The sequence below is a fragment of the Pan troglodytes genome, chromosome 6, assembly GCF_028858775.2.
Source record: "Pan troglodytes isolate AG18354 chromosome 6, NHGRI_mPanTro3-v2.0_pri, whole genome shotgun sequence".
Taxonomy (NCBI): Eukaryota; Metazoa; Chordata; class Mammalia; order Primates; family Hominidae; genus Pan; species Pan troglodytes.
Genome location: NC_072404.2, coordinates 164493662 through 164516788, shown reverse-complemented (window position 1 = coordinate 164516788; position 23127 = coordinate 164493662). Strand labels below are relative to the sequence as shown.

General features: G+C 39.9%; 1 protein-coding gene and 1 non-coding gene across 3 annotated transcripts; both read right to left on the bottom strand.

The window, feature by feature from the left end:
- Window positions 1–18647: 18647 nt before the first annotated feature.
- On the bottom strand, window positions 18648–19462 carry LOC100608524 (nucleophosmin-like). 2 transcript variants are annotated; one of them, XM_024357670.1, is made up of 3 exons: window positions 19423–19462; window positions 18945–19128; window positions 18648–18855 (listed from the first exon to the last, which is right to left on the bottom strand). In XM_024357670.1, the coding sequence occupies exons 1-3, from the start codon at window positions 19460–19462 to the stop codon at window positions 18648–18650; spliced, it is 432 nt and encodes a 143-aa protein (XP_024213438.1). The 2 variants fall into 2 exon arrangements, with proteins under 2 accessions (XP_024213438.1, XP_009452743.1); XM_009454468.1 differs by having other exon boundaries at window positions 18945–19462.
- Window positions 19463–22285: 2823 nt separating this feature from the next.
- TRNAC-GCA (transfer RNA cysteine (anticodon GCA)) lies at window positions 22286–22357 on the bottom strand. Its single transcript has one exon. It is a non-coding gene; the product is annotated as a tRNA-Cys (tRNA).
- Window positions 22358–23127: the final 770 nt, after the last annotated feature.

Below are 23127 nucleotides of genomic sequence, written 5' to 3'. Positions count from 1 at the left end.
GTAGCTAGGACTACAGGTGCCCGTCACCACGCCCGCCTAAGTTTTTGTATTTTTAGTAAAGACCGGATTACACCATGTTGGTCAGGATGGTCTCGATCTCCTGACCTCGTGATCCGCCCACCTCGGCCTCCCAAAGTGCTGGGATTACAGGTGTGAGCCACCGCACCCGGCCATCTCTCACTCTTGACCTCAAGCAATCCTCCTGCTTCAGCCTCCAAAAGTGCTGGGATTACAGGTGTGAGCTACAATGCCCTGCCTCCTCTCAAGGTTTTATGCTTTTTCTAAGTAGAGCATTTCCCATATTTTGTTAGAGTTATTCCTAGATGTTTGAAATTTTTATGCTATAATAAATGTTATCTTTTATACAATTTAAATTTCTCACTGTGGCTGAAATATAGAAATATAATTGAGAGGTTTGTTCTTAATTTTTATTATTGTGGTTAAAAAAACCTATATCATTTACCCTCTTAACCATTTTTAAGTGTATGATTCAGTGGTATTAAAAACATTCATGGCTGGGTGCAGTGGCTCACACTTGTAATCCCAGCACTTTGGGAGGCCAATGCAGGCAATCACCTGAGGTCAGGAGTTTGAGACCAGCCTGGCCAACATAGTGAAACCCCGTTTCTACTAAAAATACAAAAAATTAGCCAGGCGTGGTGGTGCACGCCTGTAATCCCAGCTACTCAGGAGGCTGAGGCAGGAAAATCGCTTGAACCCAGGAGGCGGAGGTTGCAGTAAGCTGAGATCACACCATTGCACTCCAGCTTGGGCAACAAGAGCGAAACTCCATCTCAAAAAAAAAAATTCATAATGTTGTGCAACCATCATCACCATACATCTCCAGAACTCCTTTCATCTTGTAAAACTGAAATATTATACCCATTAAATAGTAACTCCCCATTCGCCACTGCCCCCAGCCCCTAGCAACCACCATTTTACTTTCCATCTCTATGATTTTGACTACTCTAAGTATCTCATATATGTAGAATAACACAGTATTTGTCTTTTTGTGATTGGTTTATTCCACTCACCATAATGTCCTCAAGGTTCATCCACGTTGTGGCATGTGTCAGAATTTCCCTTTCTTGTAAGGCTGAATAGTATTCCATTGTATGGACAGACCACATTTTGCTTATCCATTCATCCTCCAATGGACACTTGGGCTACTTCCATGTTTCAACTGTAGTGAACAATGCTGCTATGAACACAGGGGTAAATATCTCTTCAAGACCTTGCTTTCAATTCTTTTTGGGTATATATCCAGAAGTGGAATGGCTGGATCATATGATAATTCTATCTTTAATTTTTTGAGGAAACACCATACTGTTTTCCACAGCAGCTGTACCCTTTTACATTCCACCAATAGTGTACAAGGGTTTCAAGTTCTCCACATCCTTGTCAATACTTGTTATTTTCTGTTTTTGTGATAGTAGCAGTCCTACTGGGTATAAGGTGGTATCTCATTGTAGTTTTGACTTGCATTTCCCTAATGAATGGTGATGTTGAGCATCTTTTCATGTGATTTTTAGCCACTTGTATACCATCTTTGGAGAAATGTCTATTCAAGTCTTTTGCCCATTTTTTCAAGTTGTTTGTTTTTGGAGTTGTTGAGTTTTAACAGTTCTCTGTATATTCTGGATATTAATCCAGTATCACATACGGTTGTCCCTTTGTGTCTGTAGGGTATTTGTTCCAGGAACACCCATAGATCCCAAAATCTGTGGCTGCTCATGTCCCTTAGATAAAATGACATAGCATTTTCATATAACCTATGCACATCCTTCTGCATTTTTTTTTTTTTTGAGATGGAGTCTTGCTCTGTCACCCAGGCTGGAGTACAGTGGCGCTATCTTGGCTCACTGCAACCTTCGCCTCCCAGGTTCGAGCTATTCTCCTGCCTCAGCCTCCCAAGTAACTGGGATTACAGGCACGTACCCCCATGCCTGGCTAATTTTTGTATTTTTAGTAGAAATGGGGTTTCACCATGTTGGCCAGGCTGGTCTCGAACTCCTGACCTCAAGTGATCCACCCACCTCAGCCTCCCAAAGTCCTGGGATTACAGGCGTGAGCCATATCGCCCAGCCACCCTCCTGCATATTTCAAATCATCTCTAGATTACTTATAAAAGCTAATGCAATGTCTACACATCACTTCATTTTCATGGGTTCAATGTAGTACTCAGCAAGTGACAAATTCAAGTTTCGCTTTTTGAAACTTTATGAATTTTTTGTCCAAATATTCTCGACCTGTATTTGGTTGAATCCATAGATGTGGAACCCACAAATGTGGAAGGTTAACTGTATATGATTTGCAAGTATTTTATCCCATTCTCTGGGTTGCCTTTTCACTCTGTTGATATTATCTTTTGATGCACAAAGCTTTTTAACTTTAATGAAGCCCAATTTGTCTACTTTGTCTTTTGCTGCACTTGTCTTTAATGTTATATCTAAGAAAGGATTGTCAAATCTAATGCTGTGAAGATTTTGCCTTATATTTTCTTCTAAAACTTTTAAAGTTCAATGGCCAGGCATGGTGGCTCATGCCTGTAATCCCTGCACTTTTGGAGGCCAAGGTGGGCAGATCACTTGAGGTCAGGAGTTTGAGACCAGCCAGGCCAACATGATGAAACCATGTCTCTACTAAAAATACAAAAATTACGTGGGCATGGTGGCACATGCCTGTAATCTCAGCTAATTGGGAGGCTGAGGCAGGAGAATTGCTTGAACCCGGGAGGCAGAGATTGCAGTGAGCCGAGGTCACAGCACTTTACCCTAGCCTGGCCAACAGAGTGAGACTCCATCTCAAAAAATAAATGAATAAATAAAAGTTTTATAGTTTAGGTCTTAAATTTAGGCTTTTGCTAATTTTGAGTTGATTTTTATATATAGTGTTAAGTCAGGGTGCAACTGCATTCTTTTCCATGTGGATAGTCAATTCCCAGCAACATTTGTTGAAACAACTGTCTTATCCCCCACTGAATGGTCCTGGCACCCTTGTCAAAAAATCACTTGATCATATACACAAAGATTTATTTTGGGGCACTCTATTCTATTCCACTGATTATATGTCTATCTTCATGTCAATAACACACTGTTTTGGTTGCTGTAGCTTTGTAATAAGCTTTAAAATCAGGAAGCATGAGTCTTTCAGCTTTGTTCTTCTTTTTCAAGATTTGTTTTGACAATTTAGTGTCCCTTGAGACTCATATGAATTTTAGGAATTTTATTTTTTCTATTTCTGCCAAAAAAATTATTGGATACTGATAGGGATTGCATTAAATCCCTATCAATGCAATCCCTATTCATAGCTCACTGCAGCTTACAACTCCTAAACTGAGCAAAAGCCTAGATTGCTTTGGGTAGTGATATGGTCTGGCTCTGTGTCCCCACCCAAATCTCATCTTGAATTGTAATCCAAATTGTAATCCCCACGTGTTGGGGTAAGGACCTCATGAGAGGTAGTTGAATCATGCGGGCAGTTTCCCCCATTCTATTCTCATGATATTGAGTAAGTTCTCATGATAGCTGATGATTTTATAAGGGGCTTCCTCCTTCGTTCAGCATTCATACTTCTCTCTCCTGATGCCATGTGAAGAAGGACGTGTTTGCTTCCCCCTCCGCCATAACTGTAAGGTTCCTGAGGCCTCTCCAACCATGTGGAACTGTGAGTCAACTAAACCTCTTTCCTTTATTACCCAGTCTTGGATATTTCTTCATAGCAGCATGAGAACAGACTAATACAGTAAATTGATACCACAGAGAGTGGGGTGCTGCTATAAGCATACTCAAAAATATGGAAGGAACATTGGAACTGGGTAACAGGCAGAGGTTGGAACAGTTTGAGGGGCTCAGAAGAAGATAGAAAAATGTCTTCCTGTTCCTTCCTTCTCTAGGAACCTCCTAGAGACTTGTTGAATGGCTTTGACTAAAATGCTCATAATAATTTGGATAATGAAGTCCAGGCTGAGGTGGTCTCAGATGGAGATGAGGAACTTTTTGGGAATTGGAGTAAAAGTGACTCTTCCTATGTTTTAGCAAAGAGACTGGTGGCATTTTGCCCTGGCTCCAAAGATCTGTGGAACTTTGAACTTGAAAGAGATGATTTAGGGTATCAGGCAAAGCATTCAAGAGGAAGCAGAGCATAAAAGGTTGGAAAATTTATAGCCTGGTGATGCAACAGAGAAGAAAACCCCAGTTTCTAGGGAGAAATTCAAGCTGGGTGCAGAAATTTGCATAAGTAATGAGGAGCCAAATGTTAATTACCAAGACAGTGGGGAACATGCCTCCAGGGCATGTCAGAAAGCTTTACAGCAGCCCCTCACATCACAGGCTTAGAGGCCTAGGAGGGAAAAATGGTTTCATGGGCCAGGCCCAGGGTACCCCTGCTTTATGCAGCCTTGGGACGTGGTCCCCTGAGTCCCAGCTGCTTCAGCTCCAGCCATGGCTAAAAGGGGCCAATATACAGTTCAGACCATTGCTTCAGGGGGTGTAAGCCCCCAGGCTTGATAGCTTACATGTGGGTGTTGGGCCTGCAGGTACACAGAAGTCAAGATTTAGATTTCAGAGGATGTATGGAAATTCCTGGATGTCCAGGCAGAAGTTTGCTGCAGGAGTGGAACCCTCATGGAGAACCTCTGCTAGAACAGTGCAGAAGAAAAATATGGGGTCAGAGCCCCCACACAGAGTCCCCACTGGGACACTGCCCCTGGAGCTCTGAGAAGAGGGTCACCGTCCTCCAGACCCCAGAATGGTAGATTCGCTGACAGCTTGGACCACCATGCACCTGGAAAAGCCACAGACACTCAATGCCAGCCCATGAAAGCAGCCAGGAGGGTGGACCACACCCTGCAAAGCCACAGAGGCAGAGCTGCTTAAGGCCACAGGAGCCCACCTCTTGCATCAGCATGCACTGTAGTCCCTTCGTTTTGACCAATTTCTCCCATTTGGCACAGGTGTATTTACCTAATGCTTGTACCTCCATTGTTTCTATGAAGTAACTAACTTGCTTTTAATTTTACAGGATCATAGGTAGAAGGAACTTGCCTTGTCTCAGATAAGACTATAGACTTGGACTTCTGAGTTAATGGTGAAATAAGCTAAGACATTGGGAAAGTGTTGAGAAGGCATAATTGTGTTTTGAAACATAATAAAGGTGAAATTTGGGAGGGGCCAGTGGTGGAATGATATGGCCTAGTTCTGTGTCACACCTAAATCTCTTCTTGAATTGTAATCCAAATTGTAATCCAGTGTTGGGGGAAGGACCTTGTGCAAGGTAATTGAATCAAAGAGGTGCTTTCTCCCATGCCATTCTCAGGATAGTGAGTAAGTTCTCACAAGATCTGATGGTTTTATAAGGAACTTCCCTCTTTACTAGGGTCTCATACTTCTCTCTCCTGCCACCATGTGAAGAAGGATGTGTTTGCTTCCCCTTCTGCCATGATTGTAAGTTTCCTCAGCCCTCCCCAGCCATGCAGAACTGTGAGGCAATTAAATCTCTTTCCTTTATAAATTACCTAGTCTTGAGTATTTCTTCATAGCAGTAAGAGAACAGACTAATACAGGTAGTATTGTCATCTTAACTATATCAAGTCTTCCAATCCATGAACATGGGATGAGGTTCCATTTATTTGTTTTCTTTAAATTTATTTCAACAATGTTTTCTGGTTTTCATTGTACAGGTATTTTGCTTTCTTGGTTAATTCCTAAGTATTTTACCATTTTGATACTATAATAAATTGAGTTATTTTCATAATTTCCTTTTCAGATTGTTAATTGTTAGAAATGCAACTGATTTTTGTGTGTTGACTTTGTATGCTGCCACTTTGCTGAATTCATTTATTAGTTTTAACAGTTTTGTGGGATATTTGGGGTTTTCTATTTGTAAGACTATATCACCTGTGAACAGAGATCATTTTACTTCTTCTATTCCAATTTGAATGTCTGTTTTGTTTTTCTTGCCTAATTTCTCTGGTTAGAACTTCCAGTACTATGTTGAATAGATGTGGTGAAAGTGAGCCTCTTTGCCTTGTTTCTTATCTTACAGAAAAATATTTCAGCCTTTCACCATTGAGTATGGTATTTGCTATAGTTTTTCACATATGACTTTTATTATGTTGACGTAGTTTCTTTCTATTCCTAGTTTCTCAAGTGTTTTTATCATAAAAGTGTGATGAAGTTTGTCAAATATTGTTTCTGCATCAATTTAGATGATCACGTGTGTTTTCCCTTCATTCTGTTAGTATAGTATATTATATTCATCAGCTTTCATATGTTGAACCATTGTTGCATCCCACAAATAAATTCCACTTACTTATGGAGTATAAACCTTTTAATATGCTACTTAATTTTATTTGCTACTATTTTATCAAGGATTTTTGCATAAATGTTCATATGTTCTCATGGTAGTGAATAAGTCTCACAAGTTCTGATGCAGTTTTATAAGGGGAAACCCCTTGCACTTGGCTGTCATTCTCTCTCACCTGCCACCATGTAAGACATGACTTCTGCCTTCTGCCATGATTGTGAGGCCTCCCCAGCCATGTGGAACTGTGATTCCATTAAACCTCTTTTCCCTATAAATTACTCAGTCTCAGGTATGTCTTTATCAGCAGCGTGAAAACAAAGTAATACAAATGTGCACAAGATATATTGGTCTTTAGTTTCCTTCCCTTCTAGTGTCCTTATTTGGCTTTGGTATTGCAGTAATACTGAGCTCATAAAATAATTTAGAAGGTATGACCTCCTCTTCAATTTTTTTGGAAAAGTTTAAAAAGGGTTGGTGTTAATTCATCTTTAAATATTTTAGTAGAATTCACCAGTGAATCAGGTTCAAGGCTTTTCTCTTTTGAGAGATTTTTTGATCACTGATTAAATCTCCTTACTAGTCATGGGTCTATATAGATTTTCTAATTTTTAGTGATTTAGTCTTAATAAGTTTTGTGTTTTTAGAAATTTGTCCATTTTATCTTGGTTATACATTGTCTTGGCATACAATTGTTCATAATACAAAGGATTGTAAAATACAACTGTTTTTATTTCTGTAAAACTGGTAGTAAATCCCCACATTTATTTATTTATTTATTTATTTATTTTATTTATTTATTTATTTTGAGATGGAGTCTCACTCTGTTGCCCAGGCTGGAGTGCAGTGGCACAATCTCAGCTCGCTGCAAGCTCCGCCTCCTGGGTTCATGCCATTCTCCTGCCTCAGCCTCCCAAGTAGATAGGACTACAGGTGCCCGCCACCACACCCAGCTAATTTTTTGTGTTTTTAGTACAGACGGGGTTTCATCGTGTTAGCCAGGACGGTCTCGATCTCCTGACCTTGTGATCTGCCCGCCTCAGCCTCCCAAAGTGCTGGGATTACAGGCATGAGCCACCGCACCTGGCCTCATTTCTTATTTTAGTAATTTCAGCCTTCTCTCTTTTTTTGTTAGTCCACCTAGCTAAAGATTTGTAAATTTTGTTGATTTTTTCAAAGAACCAACTTTTGGTTTTATTGATTTTCTATTCTCTATTTTGTTTCATATATTTTAATTCTCTATTTCATTTATTTCTGCTCTAATCTTTATTATTTTGTTCTTCTAGTTTGAGGGTTAACATGTTCTTCACGAATAGGAACAGCTCCAGTCTATAGCTCCCAGCATGAGCAACAAAGAAGATGGGTGATTTCTGCATTTCCAACTGAGGTACCGGGTTCATCTCACTGGGGCTTGTCAGACATGGGGTGCAGCCCACAGAGCATGAGCCGAAGCAGGGCAGGGCATCACCTCACCCAGGAAGTACAAGGGGTCGGAGAATTCCTTTTCCTAGCCAAGGGAAGCTGTGACAGACGGTACCTGGAAAATTGGGACACTCCCACCCTAATACTGTGCTTTTCCAACAGTCTTAGCAAACAGCACAACAGGAGATTATATCCTGCACCTGGCTCAGCGGGTCCCATGCCCATGGAGCCTCACTCGCTGCTAGCATGTCCAACTGCAAGGTGGCAGCTAGGCTGGGGGAGGGGCATCTGCCATTACTGAAGCTTGAGTAGGTAAACAAAGCTACCAGGAAGCTCAAACTGGGTGGAGCCCACCGCAGCTCAAGGAGGCCTGCCTGCCTCTGTAGACTCCACTCTAGAGGCAGAGAATAGCTGAACAAAATGCAGCAGAAACTTCTGCAGACTTAAACGTTCCTGTCTGACAGCCTTGAAGAGAGTAGTAGTTCTCCCAGCATGGAGTTTGAGATATGAAAAAGAACAGACTGCCTCCTCAAGTGGGTCTCTGACCCCTGAGTAGACTAACTGGGAGGCACCTCACAGTAGGGGCCAACTGACACCTCATACAGCTGGGTGCCCCTCTGAGACGAAGCTTCCAGAGGAAGGATCAGGCAGCAAAATTTGCCGTTCTGCAATATTTACTGTTCTGCAGCCTCCGCTGGTGACACCCAGGCAAACAGGGTCTGGAGTGGACCTCCAGCAAATTCCAACAGATCTGCAGCTGAGGGTCCTGATTGTTAGAAGGAAAACTAACAAACAGAAAGGACATCCACACCAAAACACCATGTGTATGTCACCATCATCAAAGACCAAAGGTAGATAAAACCACAAAGATGGGGACAAACCAGAGCAGAAAAGCTGAAAATTCTAAAAATCAGAGCACCTCTTCTCCTCCAAAGGAACACAGCTCCTCACCAACAACGGAACAAAGCTGGACGGGGAATGACTTTGACAAGTTGAGAGAAGAAGGCTTCAGACAATCGGTAATAACAAACTTCTCCAAGCTAAACGAGGATGTTCGAACCCATTGCAAAGAAGCTAAAAACCTTGAAAAAAGATTAGATGAATGGCTAACTAGAATAAACAGCATAGAGAAGACCTTAAATGACCTGATGGAGCTGAAAACCATGGCACAAGAACTACATGAGTCATGCACAACCTTCAGTAGCTGATTTGATCAAGTGGAAGAAAGGGTATCAGTGATGGAAGATCAAATGAATGAAATGAAGCAAGAAGAGAAGTTTAGAGAGAAAAGAATAAAAAGAAATGAACAAAGCCTCCAAGAAATATGGGACTATGTGAAAAGACCAAATCTACATCTGATTGGTGTACCTGAAAGTGATGGGGAGAATGGGATCAAGTTGGAAAACACTCTTAGGATATTATCCAGGAGAACTTCCCCAACCTAGCAAGGCAGGCCAACATTCAAATTCAGGAAATACAGAGAACACCACAAAGATACTCCCTGAGAAGAGCAACTCCAAGACACATAATTGTCAGAATCACCAAAGTTGAAATGAAGGAAAAAATGTTAAGGGCAGCCAGAGAGACAGGTCGGGTTACCCACAAAGGGAAGCCCATCAGATTAACAGCAGATCTCTCGGCAGAAACTCTACAAGCCAGAAGAGAGTGGGAGGCAATATTCAACATTCTTAAAGAAAAGAATTTTCAACCCAGAATTTCATATCCAGCCAAACTAAGCTTCATAACTGAAGTAGAAATTAAATCCTTTATAGACAAGCAAATGCTGAGAGATTTTGTCACCACCAAGCCTGCCTTACAAGAGCTCCTGAAGGAAGCATTAAACATGGAAAGGAACAACCGGTACCAGACACTGCAAAAATATGCCAAAATGTAAAGACCATTGATGCTAGGAAGAAACTGCATCAACTAACGAGCAAAATAACCAGCTAACATCATAATGACAGGATCAAATTCACACAAAACAATATTAACCTTAAATGCAAATGGGCTAAATGCTCCAATCAAAAGACACAGACTGGCAAATTGGATAAAGAGTCATCAGTGTGCTGTATTCAGGAGGCCTATCTCACATGCAGAGACACACACAGGCTCAAAATAAAGGGATGGAGGAAGATCTACCAAGCAAATGGAAAACAAAAAAAAAAGCAGGGTTTGCAATCCTAGTCTCTGATAAAACAGACTTTAAACCAACAAAAATCAAAAGAGACAAGGAAGGCCATTACATAATGGTAAAGGGATCAATTCAACAAGAAGAGCTAACTATCCTAAATATATATGCACCCAATACAGGAGCACCCAGATTCATAAAGTCCTTAGAGACCTACAAAGAGACTTAGACTCCCACACAATAATAATGGGAGACTTTAACACTGTCAACATTAGACAGATTAATGAGACAGAAAGTTAACAAGGATATCCAGGAATTGAACTCAGCTCTGCACCAAGTGGACCTAATAGACATATACAGAACTCTCCACCCCAAATCAACAGAATATACATTCTTCTCAGCACCACACTGCACCTATTCCAAAATTGACCACATAGTTGGAAGTAAAGCCCTCCTCAGCAAATGTAAAAGAACAGAAATTATAACAAACTGTCTCTCAGACCACAGTGCAATCAAACTAGAACTCAGGATTAAGAAACTCACTCAAAACCGCCCAACTACATGGAAAATGAACAATCTGCTCCTGAATGATTACTGAGTACATAACAAAATGGAGGCAGAAATAAAGACGTTCTTTGACACCAACGAGAACAAAGACACAACATACCAGATCTCTGGGACACATTTAAAGCAGTGTGTAGAGGGAAATTTATAGCACTAAATGCCCACAAGAGAAAGCAGGAAAGATCTAAAATTGACACCCTAACATCACAATTAAAAGAACTAGAGAAGCAAGAGCAAATACATTCAAAAGCTAGCAGAAGGCAAGAAATAACTAAGATGACAACAGAACTGAAGGAGATAGAGACACAAAAAAACCTTCAAAAAATCAATGAATCTAGGAGCTGGGTTTTTGAAAATGTCAACAAAATTGATAGACCGCTAGCAAGACTAATAAATAAGAAAAGACAGAAGAATCATATAGATGCAATAAAAAAATTATAAAGGGGATATCATAGCCTATCCCACAGAAATACAAACTACCATCAGAGAATACTATAAACACCTCTGTGCAAATAAACTAGAATTGCAGCACTATTCACAATAGCAAAGACTTGGAACCAACCCAAATGTCCAACAATGATAGACTGGATTAAGAAAACGTGGCACATATACACCATGGAATACTATGCAGCCATAAAAATGATGAGTTCATGTCCTTTGTAGGGACATGGATGAAATTGGAAATCATCATTCTCAGTAAACTATCGCAAGAACAAAAAACCAAACACCGCATATTCTCACTCATAGGTGAGAATTGAACAATGAGAACACATGGACACAGGAAGGGGAACATCAGACTCTGGGGACTGCTGTGGGGTGGTGGAAGGGGGGAGGGATAGCTTTAGGAGATATACCTAATGCTAAATGACGAGTTAATGGGTGCAGCACACCAGCATGGCACATGTATACATATGTAACTAACCTGCACATTATGCACATGTACCCTAAAACTTAAAGTATAATAAAAAAAAAGAAATGGATAAATTCCTGGACACATACACCCTCCCAAGACTAAACCAGGAAGAAGTTGAATCCCTGAATAGACCAATAACAGGCTCTGAAATTGAGGCAATAATTAATAGTCTACCAACCAAAAAAAGTCCAGGACCAGACGGATTCACAGCCGAATTCTACCAGAGGTACAAAGAGGAGCTGGTACCATTCCTTCTGAAACGATTCCAATCAATAGAAAAAGAGAGAGTCCTCCCTAACTCCTTTTATGAGGCCAGCATCATCCTGATACCAAAGCTTGGCAGAGACACAAAAAAAGAGAATTTTAGACCAATATCCCTGATGAACATCAATGCAAAAATCCTCAATAAAATACTGGCAAACCAAATCCAGCAGCATGTCAAAAAGCTTATCCACCATGATCAAGTGGGCTTCATCCCTGGAATGCAAGGCTGGTTCAACATACACAAATCAATAAATATAATCCATCATATAAACAGAACCAAAGACAAAATGATTATCTCAATAGATGCAGAAAAGGCCTTTGACAAAATTCAACAGCCCTTCATGCTAAAAACTCTCAATAAACTAGGTACTGATGGGATGTATCTCAAAATAATAAGAGCTATTTATGACAAACCCACAGTCAATATCATACTGAATGGACAAAAACTGGAAGCATTCCCTTTGAAAACCGGCACAAGACAGGGATGCCCTCTCTCACCACTCCTATTCAACATAGTGTTGGAAGTTCTGGCCAGGGCAATCAGGCAAGAGAAAGAAATAAAGGGTAGTCAATTAGGAAAAGAGGAAGTCAAATTGTCCCTGTTTGCAGATGACATGATTGTATATTTAGAAAACCCCATTGTCTCAGCCCAAAATCTCCTTAAGCTGATAAGCAACTTCAGCAAAGTCTCAGGATACAAAATCATTGTGCAAAAATCACAAGCATTCCTATACACAAATAACAGACACAGAGCCAAATCATGAGTGAAGTCCCATTCACAACTGCTTCAAAGAGAATAAAATACCTAGGAATCCAACTTACAAGGGATGTGAAGGACCTCTTCAAGGAGAACTACAAACCACTGCTCAACGAAATAAAAGAGAACACAAACAAATGGAAGAACATTCCATGCTCATGGATAGGAAGAATCAATATCGTGAAAATGGCCATCCTGCCCAAGGTAATTTATAGATTCAATGCCATCCCCATCAAGCTACCAATGACTTTCTTCACAGATTGGAAAAAAACTACTTTAAAGTTCCTATGGAACCAAAAAAGAGCCCTCATTGCCAAGACAATCCTAAGCCAAAAGAACAAAGCTGGAGGCATCACGCTACCTGACTTCAAACTATACTACAAAGCTACAGTAACCAAAACAGCATGATACTGGTACCAAAACAGAGATATAGTCCAAGGGAACAGAACAGAGCCCTCAGAAATAATACCACACATCTACAACCATCTGATTTTTGACAAACCTGACAAAAACAAGAAGTGGGAAAAGGATTCCCTATTTAATAAATGGTGCTGGGAAAACTGGCTAGCCATATGTAGAAAGCTGAAACTAGATCCTTTCCTTACACCTTATACAAAAAATTAATTCAAGATGGATTAAAGACTTAAATACTAGACCTAAAACCATAAAAACCCTAGAAGAAAACCTAGGCAGTACCATTCAGGACATAGGCATGGGCAAGGACTTCATGTCTAAAACACCAAAAGCAATAGCAACAAAAGACAAAACTGAAAAATGGGATCTAATTAAACTAAAGAGCTTCTGCACAGCAAAAGAAACTACCATCAGAGTGAACAGGCAACCTACAGAATGGGAGAAAATTTTTACAATCTACCCATCAGACAAAGGGCTAATATCCAGAAACTACAAAGAACTTAAACAAATTTACAAGAAAAAATCAAACAACCTCATCAAAAAGTCTGCGAAGGATATGAACAGACACTTCTCAAAAGAAGACATTTATGTGGCCAACAGACACATGAAAAAATGCTCATCATCACTGGCCATCAGAGAACTGCAAATCAAAATCACAATGAGATACCATCTCACACCAGTTAGAATGGTGATCATTGAAAAGTCAGGAAACAACAGGTGCTGGAGGAGATGTGGAGAAATAGCAACACTTTTACACTGTTGGTGGGACTATAAACTAGTTCAACCATTGTGGAAGACAGTGTGGTGATTCCTCAAGGATCTAGAACTAGAAATACCATTTGACCCAGCTATCCCATTACTGGGTATATACCCAAAGGATTATAAATCATGCTGCTATAAAGACACATGCACATGTATGATTATTGCAGCACTATTCACAATAGCAAAGACTTGGAACCAACCCAAATGTCCATCAATGATAGACTGGATTAAGAAAATGTGGCACATATATACCATGGAACACTATGCAGCCATAAAAAAAGATGAGTTCATGTCCTTTGTAGGGACATGGATGAAGCTGGAAACCATCATTCTGAGCAAACTATCGCAAGGACAGAAAACCAAACACCACATGTTCTCACTCATAGGTGGGAACTGAACAAGAACACTTGGACAGAGGGTGGGGAACACCACACACCGGGGTCTGTCATGGGGTGGGGACTGGGGGGAGGGATAGCATTAGGAGATATACCTAATGTAAATGACGTGTTAATGGGTGCAGCACAACAATATGGCATACGTATACATATGTAACAAACCTGCACGTTGTACATATGTACCCTAGAACTTAAAGTATAATAAAAAAAAAAAAAAAGAAATACCATTTGACCCAGCCATCCCATTACTGGGTATATACCCAAAGGATTACAAATCATGCTGCTATAAAGACACATGCACACATGTTTATTGCGACACTATTCACAATAGCAAAGACTTGGAACCAACCCAAATGTCCATTAATGATAGACTGGATTAAGAAAATGGGGCACATATACACCATGGAATACTATGCAGCCATAAAAAAGGATGAGTTCATGTTCTTTGTAGGGACGTGAAGCTGGAAACCATCATTCTAAGCAAACTAGTGCAAGGACAGAAAACCAAACGCTGCATGTTCTCACTCATAGGTGGGAATTGAACAATGAGAACACTTGGACACAGGATGGGGAACATAACACACTGGGGCCTGTCATGGGGTGAGGGGACGGGGGATGGATAGCATTAGGAGATATACCTCATATAAATGATGAGTTAATGGATGCAGCATACCAACATGGCTCATGTATACATATGTAACAAACCTGCACATTGTGCACATGTACCCTAGAACTTAAAGTATAATAAAAAATAAAACATGTTCTTCAATTTCTAGTTCCTTAAGTTGTAAAGCTAGGTTATTAATTTGAAATTTTTCATGTTTTTTAATGTAAGTGTTTATAGCTATAAATTTTTCCCTTATCATTGCTTTCACTGTGTTCCATAAGTTTTGGTATGTTGTGTTTTCACTTTCACTGTCTCTAAGTATTTCTGATTTTCTTTCTGATTTGTTCCTCAATTGATTGTTTAAGAATGTGTTGTTTAATTTCCACGATTTTGTGAATTTTCCAGTTTTACTTCTGTTGTTTATATTCATCCTGTTATGGTTCAAGAATATATTTTGTATGATATCTTTTTAAATCGATTGCAACTTAATATGTGGCCTAAAATATGATCTATCCTGGAAAATGTTCCATGTGCACTTGAGAAAAATGTGTCTGCTGCTGTTGTTGGGTAGTGTTCTATATATATCTACCACATATAATTAGTTTATTTTGTTTAAGTCTTCTATTTCCTTACTTATTGTCAGTCTGATTGTTCTATTTATTATTGTGAGTGGAGTGCTGAAGTCTATTATTTGAGTACTTTCTACTTCTCCCTTCAATTATGTTGTTTTGGTTCTTGCTCCATGTGTTATTAGGTACATAAATGTTCATAATTGTTACATATTCTTGTTGTATTGAACTTTTTTTAAAGAGAGATTGGGGTCTCACTCTGTTGCCCAGGCTGGAGTACAGTAGTGCAATTATAGCTCACTGCAGCCTCAAACTCCTGGGCTCAAGCAGTCCTCTCACCTCAGCTTCCCAAGTAGCTAGGACTATAGGCAGATGCCATCATGCCCAGCTAATTTTTTACTTTTTGTACAGATTGTCACTATGTTGCTCAGACAGGTCTCAACTTCCTGACATCAAGCAATCCTCCTACCTTGGCCCACTAAAGTGTTGGAATTACAGGCATGAACCACCACACCTGGTCTAAGCTTTTTATTAATATATAATGTCCTTTTTGTGTTGTAATCTTTTTGGATTTAAGGTCTATTTTTTCTGGTATTAGTTTTGCCACCCCCTCTCTCTTTTGATTACTATTTGTATGGAATATCTTTTTGCATCTTTTCACTTTCAATCTATTTGTGTCTTTAGGTCTAAAGTGAATCCTTTATAGACAGCATATAGTTGGATCATGTTTTTGTGTCCACTCTGCCAATCTCTGCCTTTTGATTAGAGTTTAATCCATTTACATTTAATTACTGATAAAGAGAAAACTACTTCTGTCATTTTGCTATTCATCTTCTGTATGCCTCTTAGCAGTTACCCTCATTTCTGCATTACTGTTTTCCTTTTTGTAGTGAAATGTTTAAATTTCTTTCATATATATATATATATGTCACTTTCAAGATTCTCTTTGTCTTGGGATGTTGAAAGTTGATTATAACGTGTCTCAGTGTGGGTCTCTTTAGTTTATCTTACTTGGAATTCATTGAGCTTCTTAGATATATATATGTATATATATATGAGTTTTTTAATACATACATATTCTATAGCTATTTTCTTTGTGGTTATCATGGGGATTACATTTAATATTATAACAATACAACACCCCAATTTGAATTCATGCCAACTTAACTTCAGTAACATACAAAAACTCTGGTTTGTTAACAGCTCCATCACTACCCCTTTCAGTTGTTGAAGTCACAAAATCACATCTTTATATATCATAGGCCCAAAAACAAGAACTAATAATTCTTTTAAGTGCATTAGTCTCTTACATTATGTAAAAAAAAAAAAAGTGGAGTTACAGCTATTGTTGCAGTAACACTAACTTTAACAATTGCCCATGTATTTACCCTTACTGAGATCTTTTTTCATATGGCTTCATGTTACTGTCTAATGTTCTTTTATTGCATCCTGCAGGCCCCACTTGAGCATTTCTTGCAGGGCTATTCTAATGGTAACAAACTCCTCGGCTATTATTTTTCTGGAAATTTCTCAATTTCTCTCTCACTTTTAAAGGACAGTTTGGCTGAATACAGGATTCTTGGTTGAAGGGTTTTTTTCCCTTTTAGCACTTTGAATATATCAACCCACTGCCTTCCAGCCTCCAAAGTTTCTGATGAGAAGTCCACTGATAACCTTATTAAGGATCCCTTCTATGTGATAAGTTGCTTCTCTCTTGTTGCTTAAAGGTTCTCTTTGTCTTTGGATATCGAAAGTTTGATTATAATATGTCTCAGTGTGGATCTCTTTGGTTTTTTAAATTTCAATAGGTTTGGGGGGGAACAGGTGGTGTGTGGTTACATGAGTAAGTTCTTTAGCGGTGATTTCTGAGATTTTGGTGCCCCCAACACCCAAGCAATGTACACTATACCCAATGTGTAGTCTTTTATCCCTTGCCCCTGCCACCTATCCCCCAAGTCCCCAAAGTCCATTGTATCATTCTTATACCTTTGTGTCCTCATAGCTTAGCTCCCACTTATGAGTGGAAACAAAGAATGGTTTGGTTTTCCATTTCTGAGTTGCTCCACTTAGAATAATGGTCTTCAATTCCATCCCAGTTGCTGTGAATGCCATGATTTTGTTCCTTTTTATGACTGAGTAGTATTCCATGGGGTGTGTGTGTGTGTGTGTGTGTGTGTGTATATATATATATATCACATTTTCTTTATCCACTCGTTGATTGATGGCCATTTGGGCTGGTTCTGTATTTTTGCAATTGCAAATTGTGCTGCTATAAATATGCGTGTGCAAGTATCTTTTTCATATAATGACTTCTTTCCCTCTGGGCAGATATTCAGGAGTGAGATTGCTGGATCAAATGGTAGGTCTACTTTCAGTTCTTTAAGGAATCTCTATACTGTTTTCTACAGTGGTTGTGCTAGTTTACAATCCCACCAACCGTGTAAAAGAGCTCCTTTTCACCACATCCATGCCAACAGCTATTTTATTTTATTTTTATTATGTCCATTCTTGCAGGAGTAAGGTGGTATCACATTGTGGTTTTGATTTGCATTTCCCTGATAATTAGTGATGTTGAGCATTTCTTCATGTTTGTTGGTCATTTGTATATCTTCTTTTGAGAATTGTTTATTTATGTCCTTAGCCCACTTCCTTATGGGATTGTTTGTTTTTTTCTTGATGATTTGAGTTCCTTGTATATTCTGGACATTAGTCCTTTGTGAGGTGTATAGATTATGAATATTTTCTCCCACTCTGTGAGTTGCCTGTTTACTCTGCTGATTATTTCTTTTGCTGGGCAGAAGCTTTTTAGTTTAATGAAGTCCCATCTATTTATCTTTGTTTTTGTTGTGTTTGCATTTGGGTTCTTGATCATGAAATATTTGCCTAAGTCAATGTCTAGAAGGGTTTTCCAATGTTATCTTCTAGGATTTTTATGGTTTCAGGTCTTAGATTTAAGTCTTTGATCCATCTTGAGTTGATTTTTGTATAAGGTGAGAGATGAGGATTCAGTTTCATTCTTCTACATGTGGCTTGCCGATTTTTTCACACCATTTTTTGAATAGGGTGTACTTTTTCCTCAGTGTGGGTCTCTTTAGGTCATCTTACTTGGAATGCATTGAGCTTCTTAGTTGTTTTTTTCTTCTTCTTCTTCTTTTGAGACAGGGTTTCATTCTGTCACTTGGGCTGGAGTGCAGTGGCATGAGCTCAGCTTTTTTTTTTTTTATTAAATTACTGAGCTTTATTTCACATGTATATTTTTGTCTCCCTACCATTTCCATGTCTAACCACTGCTACTACTATGTCCTATTATAACATTCCATACATACCTAAAACCAAACAAAGGGCAGAGTTCCATCTTTAAAAACTAAACAGGCATTTTGGACAACACGTTCTTGGCAATGGAACCTAGACAACAGTTATCAAACACGGTAGGGAAATTTCTTGCTCTGCATTATAAAAAAGACAGCCAGATATCAACTGTTACAGAAATGAAATGAGATGAAAATTTTTAAATAAATTGTTTAAACTATTTTCTTAAAGAGACTTCCTCTACTGCCAGAGATCTTGAATAGCCTCCTGGTCAGACATCTGGAAGCAATTCCTCACATAACTGATGAACTTGGCTTCCACTGTGGGAATAGAACCACCTTTTTCTATACTTGCTTGCATTTTTGCTTTAATGTCTTCTACAGAACTAGGTCCTTTTGGTGTTTCAGGAGTTTTTTGCTGTTTTTTGAAGGATTCTTGTCCATTTGATCTTGATGTTGATGGTGGTTTTGAGTCTTTTCCATTCTGATTTGACTTTTGTGCATTTTTGCCTGGAGTATCTCATATAGATTTCTTCACTGGTGTTTTTCTTCAGTTTCCTTATCATCAAAATCATCACCATCATCATCTTCATCAGCAGCAAGTTTTACTTTTTTCTGTGGAAGCTTGCTACCACCGCCCGGGGCAGACTGCTTTCCAGATATACTTAAGAGTTTCACAACCTCCTTGTCTTCATCTTCTGACTCTGCTTCTTCCTCCACAGCTACTAAATGCTGTCCACTAATATGCACTGGCCCTGAACCACACTTCAACTGTAAGACCACTGGTGGTGTTATTTCAAAGCCCCCAAGGGAAACCATTGGCTGTACAGACATTTTCAAAGTTGCCAGTATTACTTTAATTGGACTGCCTTCATAATTCATTGCCTCTGCTTCAACAATGTCCAATTCATCCATTGCACCAGCCCCTAAATTGATTGTTATTAAAGGTAACTGGTGCTCATTTTCATTATTATCCACCTTAAAGTGATAATCTTTGTTGGCCTTTAGTTCACAACTGAAAAGATAGTTCTGGGGCCTCAGGGGCCTCATCCCCATGTCCACGAATCTTCCATCAGGTGGTGGCATGCACTTAGGTAGGAGAGAAGGTGGATGGAGATAAACGACCACTGCGCAAGAGAACAGCCGCACAGGAGAGAATGACAGCAGGGTAATCTCAGCTCACTTTAACCTCTGCCTCTTGGGTTCAAGCAATTCTCATGCCTCAGCCTCCTGAGTAGCTGGGATTACAGGCATGTGCCACCACGCCTGCCTTTTTTTTTTTTTTTTTTTCCAGTAGAGATGGGATTGCACCAGGTTGACCAGGCTGGTCTCAAACTCCTGACCTCAAGTGATCCACCCACCTCAGCCTTCCAAAGTACTGGGATTACAGGCATGAGCCACTGTGCCCAGCTGAGCTTCTTAGATTTTTATATTTATGTCTTTCATCAATGAAAGTTCATCAAAATTTTCATCAATAGTTTTCAACTATTATTTCTTCAAATATTCTCTCTGTCCCATTTTCTCTCCCTTCCTCTTCTGGGAGTCTCACAATGCATATGTTGGTCCACTTGTGGTGTCCCATGGGTCCCTTAGGCTCTGTTCACTTTTCTTTAGTCTTTTTTCTTTCTGTTCTTCTATATTAATTACCTTATCTTCTGTGTTTGCCATACTTTTGTCTTTCCATGTTTTATGATGGATAGTTTTTCCTCCCAATGTTTTAGTTCACTGATTTTTCTCACTGGCTTAATCTATTTATCAAGAAGAGCATAGACCTATTCGTTGAGTTTTTTAATTTTAGTTAATTATATTTTTAGACATAAAATTTATATTTTGTCTTCTTTTCAAATCTCCTAAGTTACTTTTCATGCTTTTAAATTTCCTTTTGAAATTTTCAGCCCCCGCCTGGCCAGCCGCCCCGTCCGGGAGGTGGGGGGTGCCTCTGCCCAGCCACCCCGTCTGGGAAGTGAGGAGCCCCTCTGCCCGGCCGCCACCCTGTCTGGGAGGTATACCCAACAGCTCATTGTGAACGGGCCATGATGACGATGGCGGTTTTGTCGAATAGAAAAGGGGGAAATGTGGGGAAAAGAAAGAGATATCAGATTGTTACTGTGTCCGTGTAGAAAGAAGTAGACATAGGAGACTCCATTTTGTTCTGTACTAAGAAAAATTCTTCTGCCTTGGGATGCTGTTAATCTATAACCTTACCCCCAACCCCGTGCTCTCTGAAACATGTGCTGTGTCCACTAAGGGTTAAATGGATTAAGGTCGGTGCAAGATGTGCTTTGTTAAACAGATGCTTGAAGGCAGCATGCTCGTTAAGAGTCATCACCACTCCCTAATCTCAAGTACCCAGGGACACAAACACTGCAGAAGGCGGCAGGGCCCTCTGCCTAGGAAAACCAGAGACCTTTGTTCACATGTTTATCTGCTGACCTTCCCTCCACTATTGTCCTATGACCCTGCCAAATCCCCCTCTGCCAGAAACACCTAAGAATGATCAATAAATACTAAAAAAAAAAAGAAATTTTCAAGGTTGGCTGTTATCTCCCTCAACACAGTAACATTGTTATTTTATAATGTTTCTGGTAGTTCTAATATCCAAAGTCCCTTTGTTTAGTTCTGTGGTCTGTTATTTCTGTTTATTCTCATTCATAGCTTTTTGCTTCCCTGTGTATTTGGTTATCTTTGACTGTATGCTAAAATTTTACTTAAAATTGTATTTGTAGAACTAATCTAAGGCCAGGGATAATAATATCTTCCTTTATTTGCTTTTTCCAAGTATCTGAGCAATCAGGACACCTTCATATAATTTCAAGGTTTGAGTTTTCCTGAGCCATTCAAACGTTAAAAAGCCTAGCCACAAATTCTTACAGTGGCTGAATTTCTTTCCATTTACTCTTACCCCTTGAGTTCCTAGTCCAAAGTCAGAGTTGGTCTCATCAATGTCTGTACTGTAGTTGGGCCCAGAATTCTGACTTCTATCTCCTTAGTTTTGAGAGGTTCCCAAAAGCTCCACTCAGCTTCTCAGCTGCCTCTTCTGAACTGAGAAATACACTCAGGGCCAAAGCAGCTTTTAGTAAGGAGATTTAAACTTCTGCTTCCCATCATTTCCAAATCTACATCTGGTATTTCCTGTGTTAGCTCTTTGATACTTTTAATGAGATGTTTTTCATGTTTTCTGAATTTTTATTTGTCCTCATATAAAAGATTATTTCAGATTTCTTTGTTCATCAAGGAAAGTAGAGAATCCTCTGAAGATTTGTTATAGCCATTTATATGTCTTAAATATTTTATCTGAATTTTTAAATATAATATAAAGTAGGGTCTACTTCTAGGTATTCTCATCAACGAAATACTGACCCAGGGTAAGAAGTAAGAAGTGTTAGGAGAGAAGAAGGGAGAATCAGATGGCCAGAATCTGTGGTAGAGGCAGCACCCTCAAGAAATTCACAGACAGAGAAAAGAGACAAATTTGACATTGCTTTCAAATTATTATAGTTGCCTCTGGGAAGTAGGAAGCTGCATATATTTCCTTCATACTTCACAGTAGTAGCAAGATCAAAGAGATAGTCTGTGCCTTCTTTCTGGAGATTACGGTGAGGTTGAGGAAATGAGATACCGAGAAAGAGTGAAGTCCACATATAGACCATGAAGGGCAAGAGACCCAGAGGTGGGGCTTGTCTGGGCTAACTTGGTCAGCCTCTTCAATCAAATGTGACCCTAATAGTTATTATATTATCTGGGTGATGATCAGGGGAGGATTCTTAGACCTTGTCCTGATCCAGACACTAAATTTTATCATGAAATAAAGCACACTAATGGTCACATGTGGGGAGAAGGGGCAGAAATCCCAGCACTACTTCAGTGATTAAAAGGAATAGGGGGCACCTGGATTTGAACCAGGGACCTCTTGATCTGCAGTCAAATGCTCTACCCCTGAGCTATACCCCCAGGCCTTGTCCTACATCTTAATTTCACCTTTACAACTGTGCAGCTGATGGCTGTTTCTGGACTCACAGCCATGTTCCTGAGGGGTGTGGGGAGCCTGCCCATGATAGCCTGGCCCTCACTGCCATCACTCACTCCCTGGTCTACCTGTGAACACCTGACCATATTTCATGTGCCAGGCATATCTTTACCTCTGCCACCCCTGTTCCATCTGCCCTGCAGTGGGCAGTCACTGACTGTCCCAGCTTAACAGAAGCCTAGTTCCCCTCCTGCCTTCCTGTACTAGGGTGCTGAGGAGCAGAGAAGTCTCTGCATAGATAGACTAGCAGGTCTGAAACGAGACCTGGCCACAACCTCACACCCTGAGACACAAGATGACCTATTGTCCCACTTTCTACTGCATGAGTCAGATTGTGGGGTTGATCCCCCACAATATGCTAAATATTGAGGAGAAATAAGGTGAACAGTTTCAGATTCCCTTAAGAAGAAAATTGATCGGGGGGCTGGGGAAACACCGTGGTCAGTAGCTGTGAGCCATGCAGGGTATGGAGGCTGGGTTTCAAGATTCGTTTCAGAGGGCGGGTGGCTCTGCATGGGCAGCAAGAATAGGGAGGCAATACGGGCGGGAGCTTACTCCCATCTGAACAGCTGGGTCCTGCATGGGGGGCAGAGCCAAAAGAGACCCCACCACCACTGGTAGACAAGCCAAAAAAGGCTTTAACTCACCTATCAACCCTTCCCAATGCCGCACCCCATCCATCTTCTCTCCCATA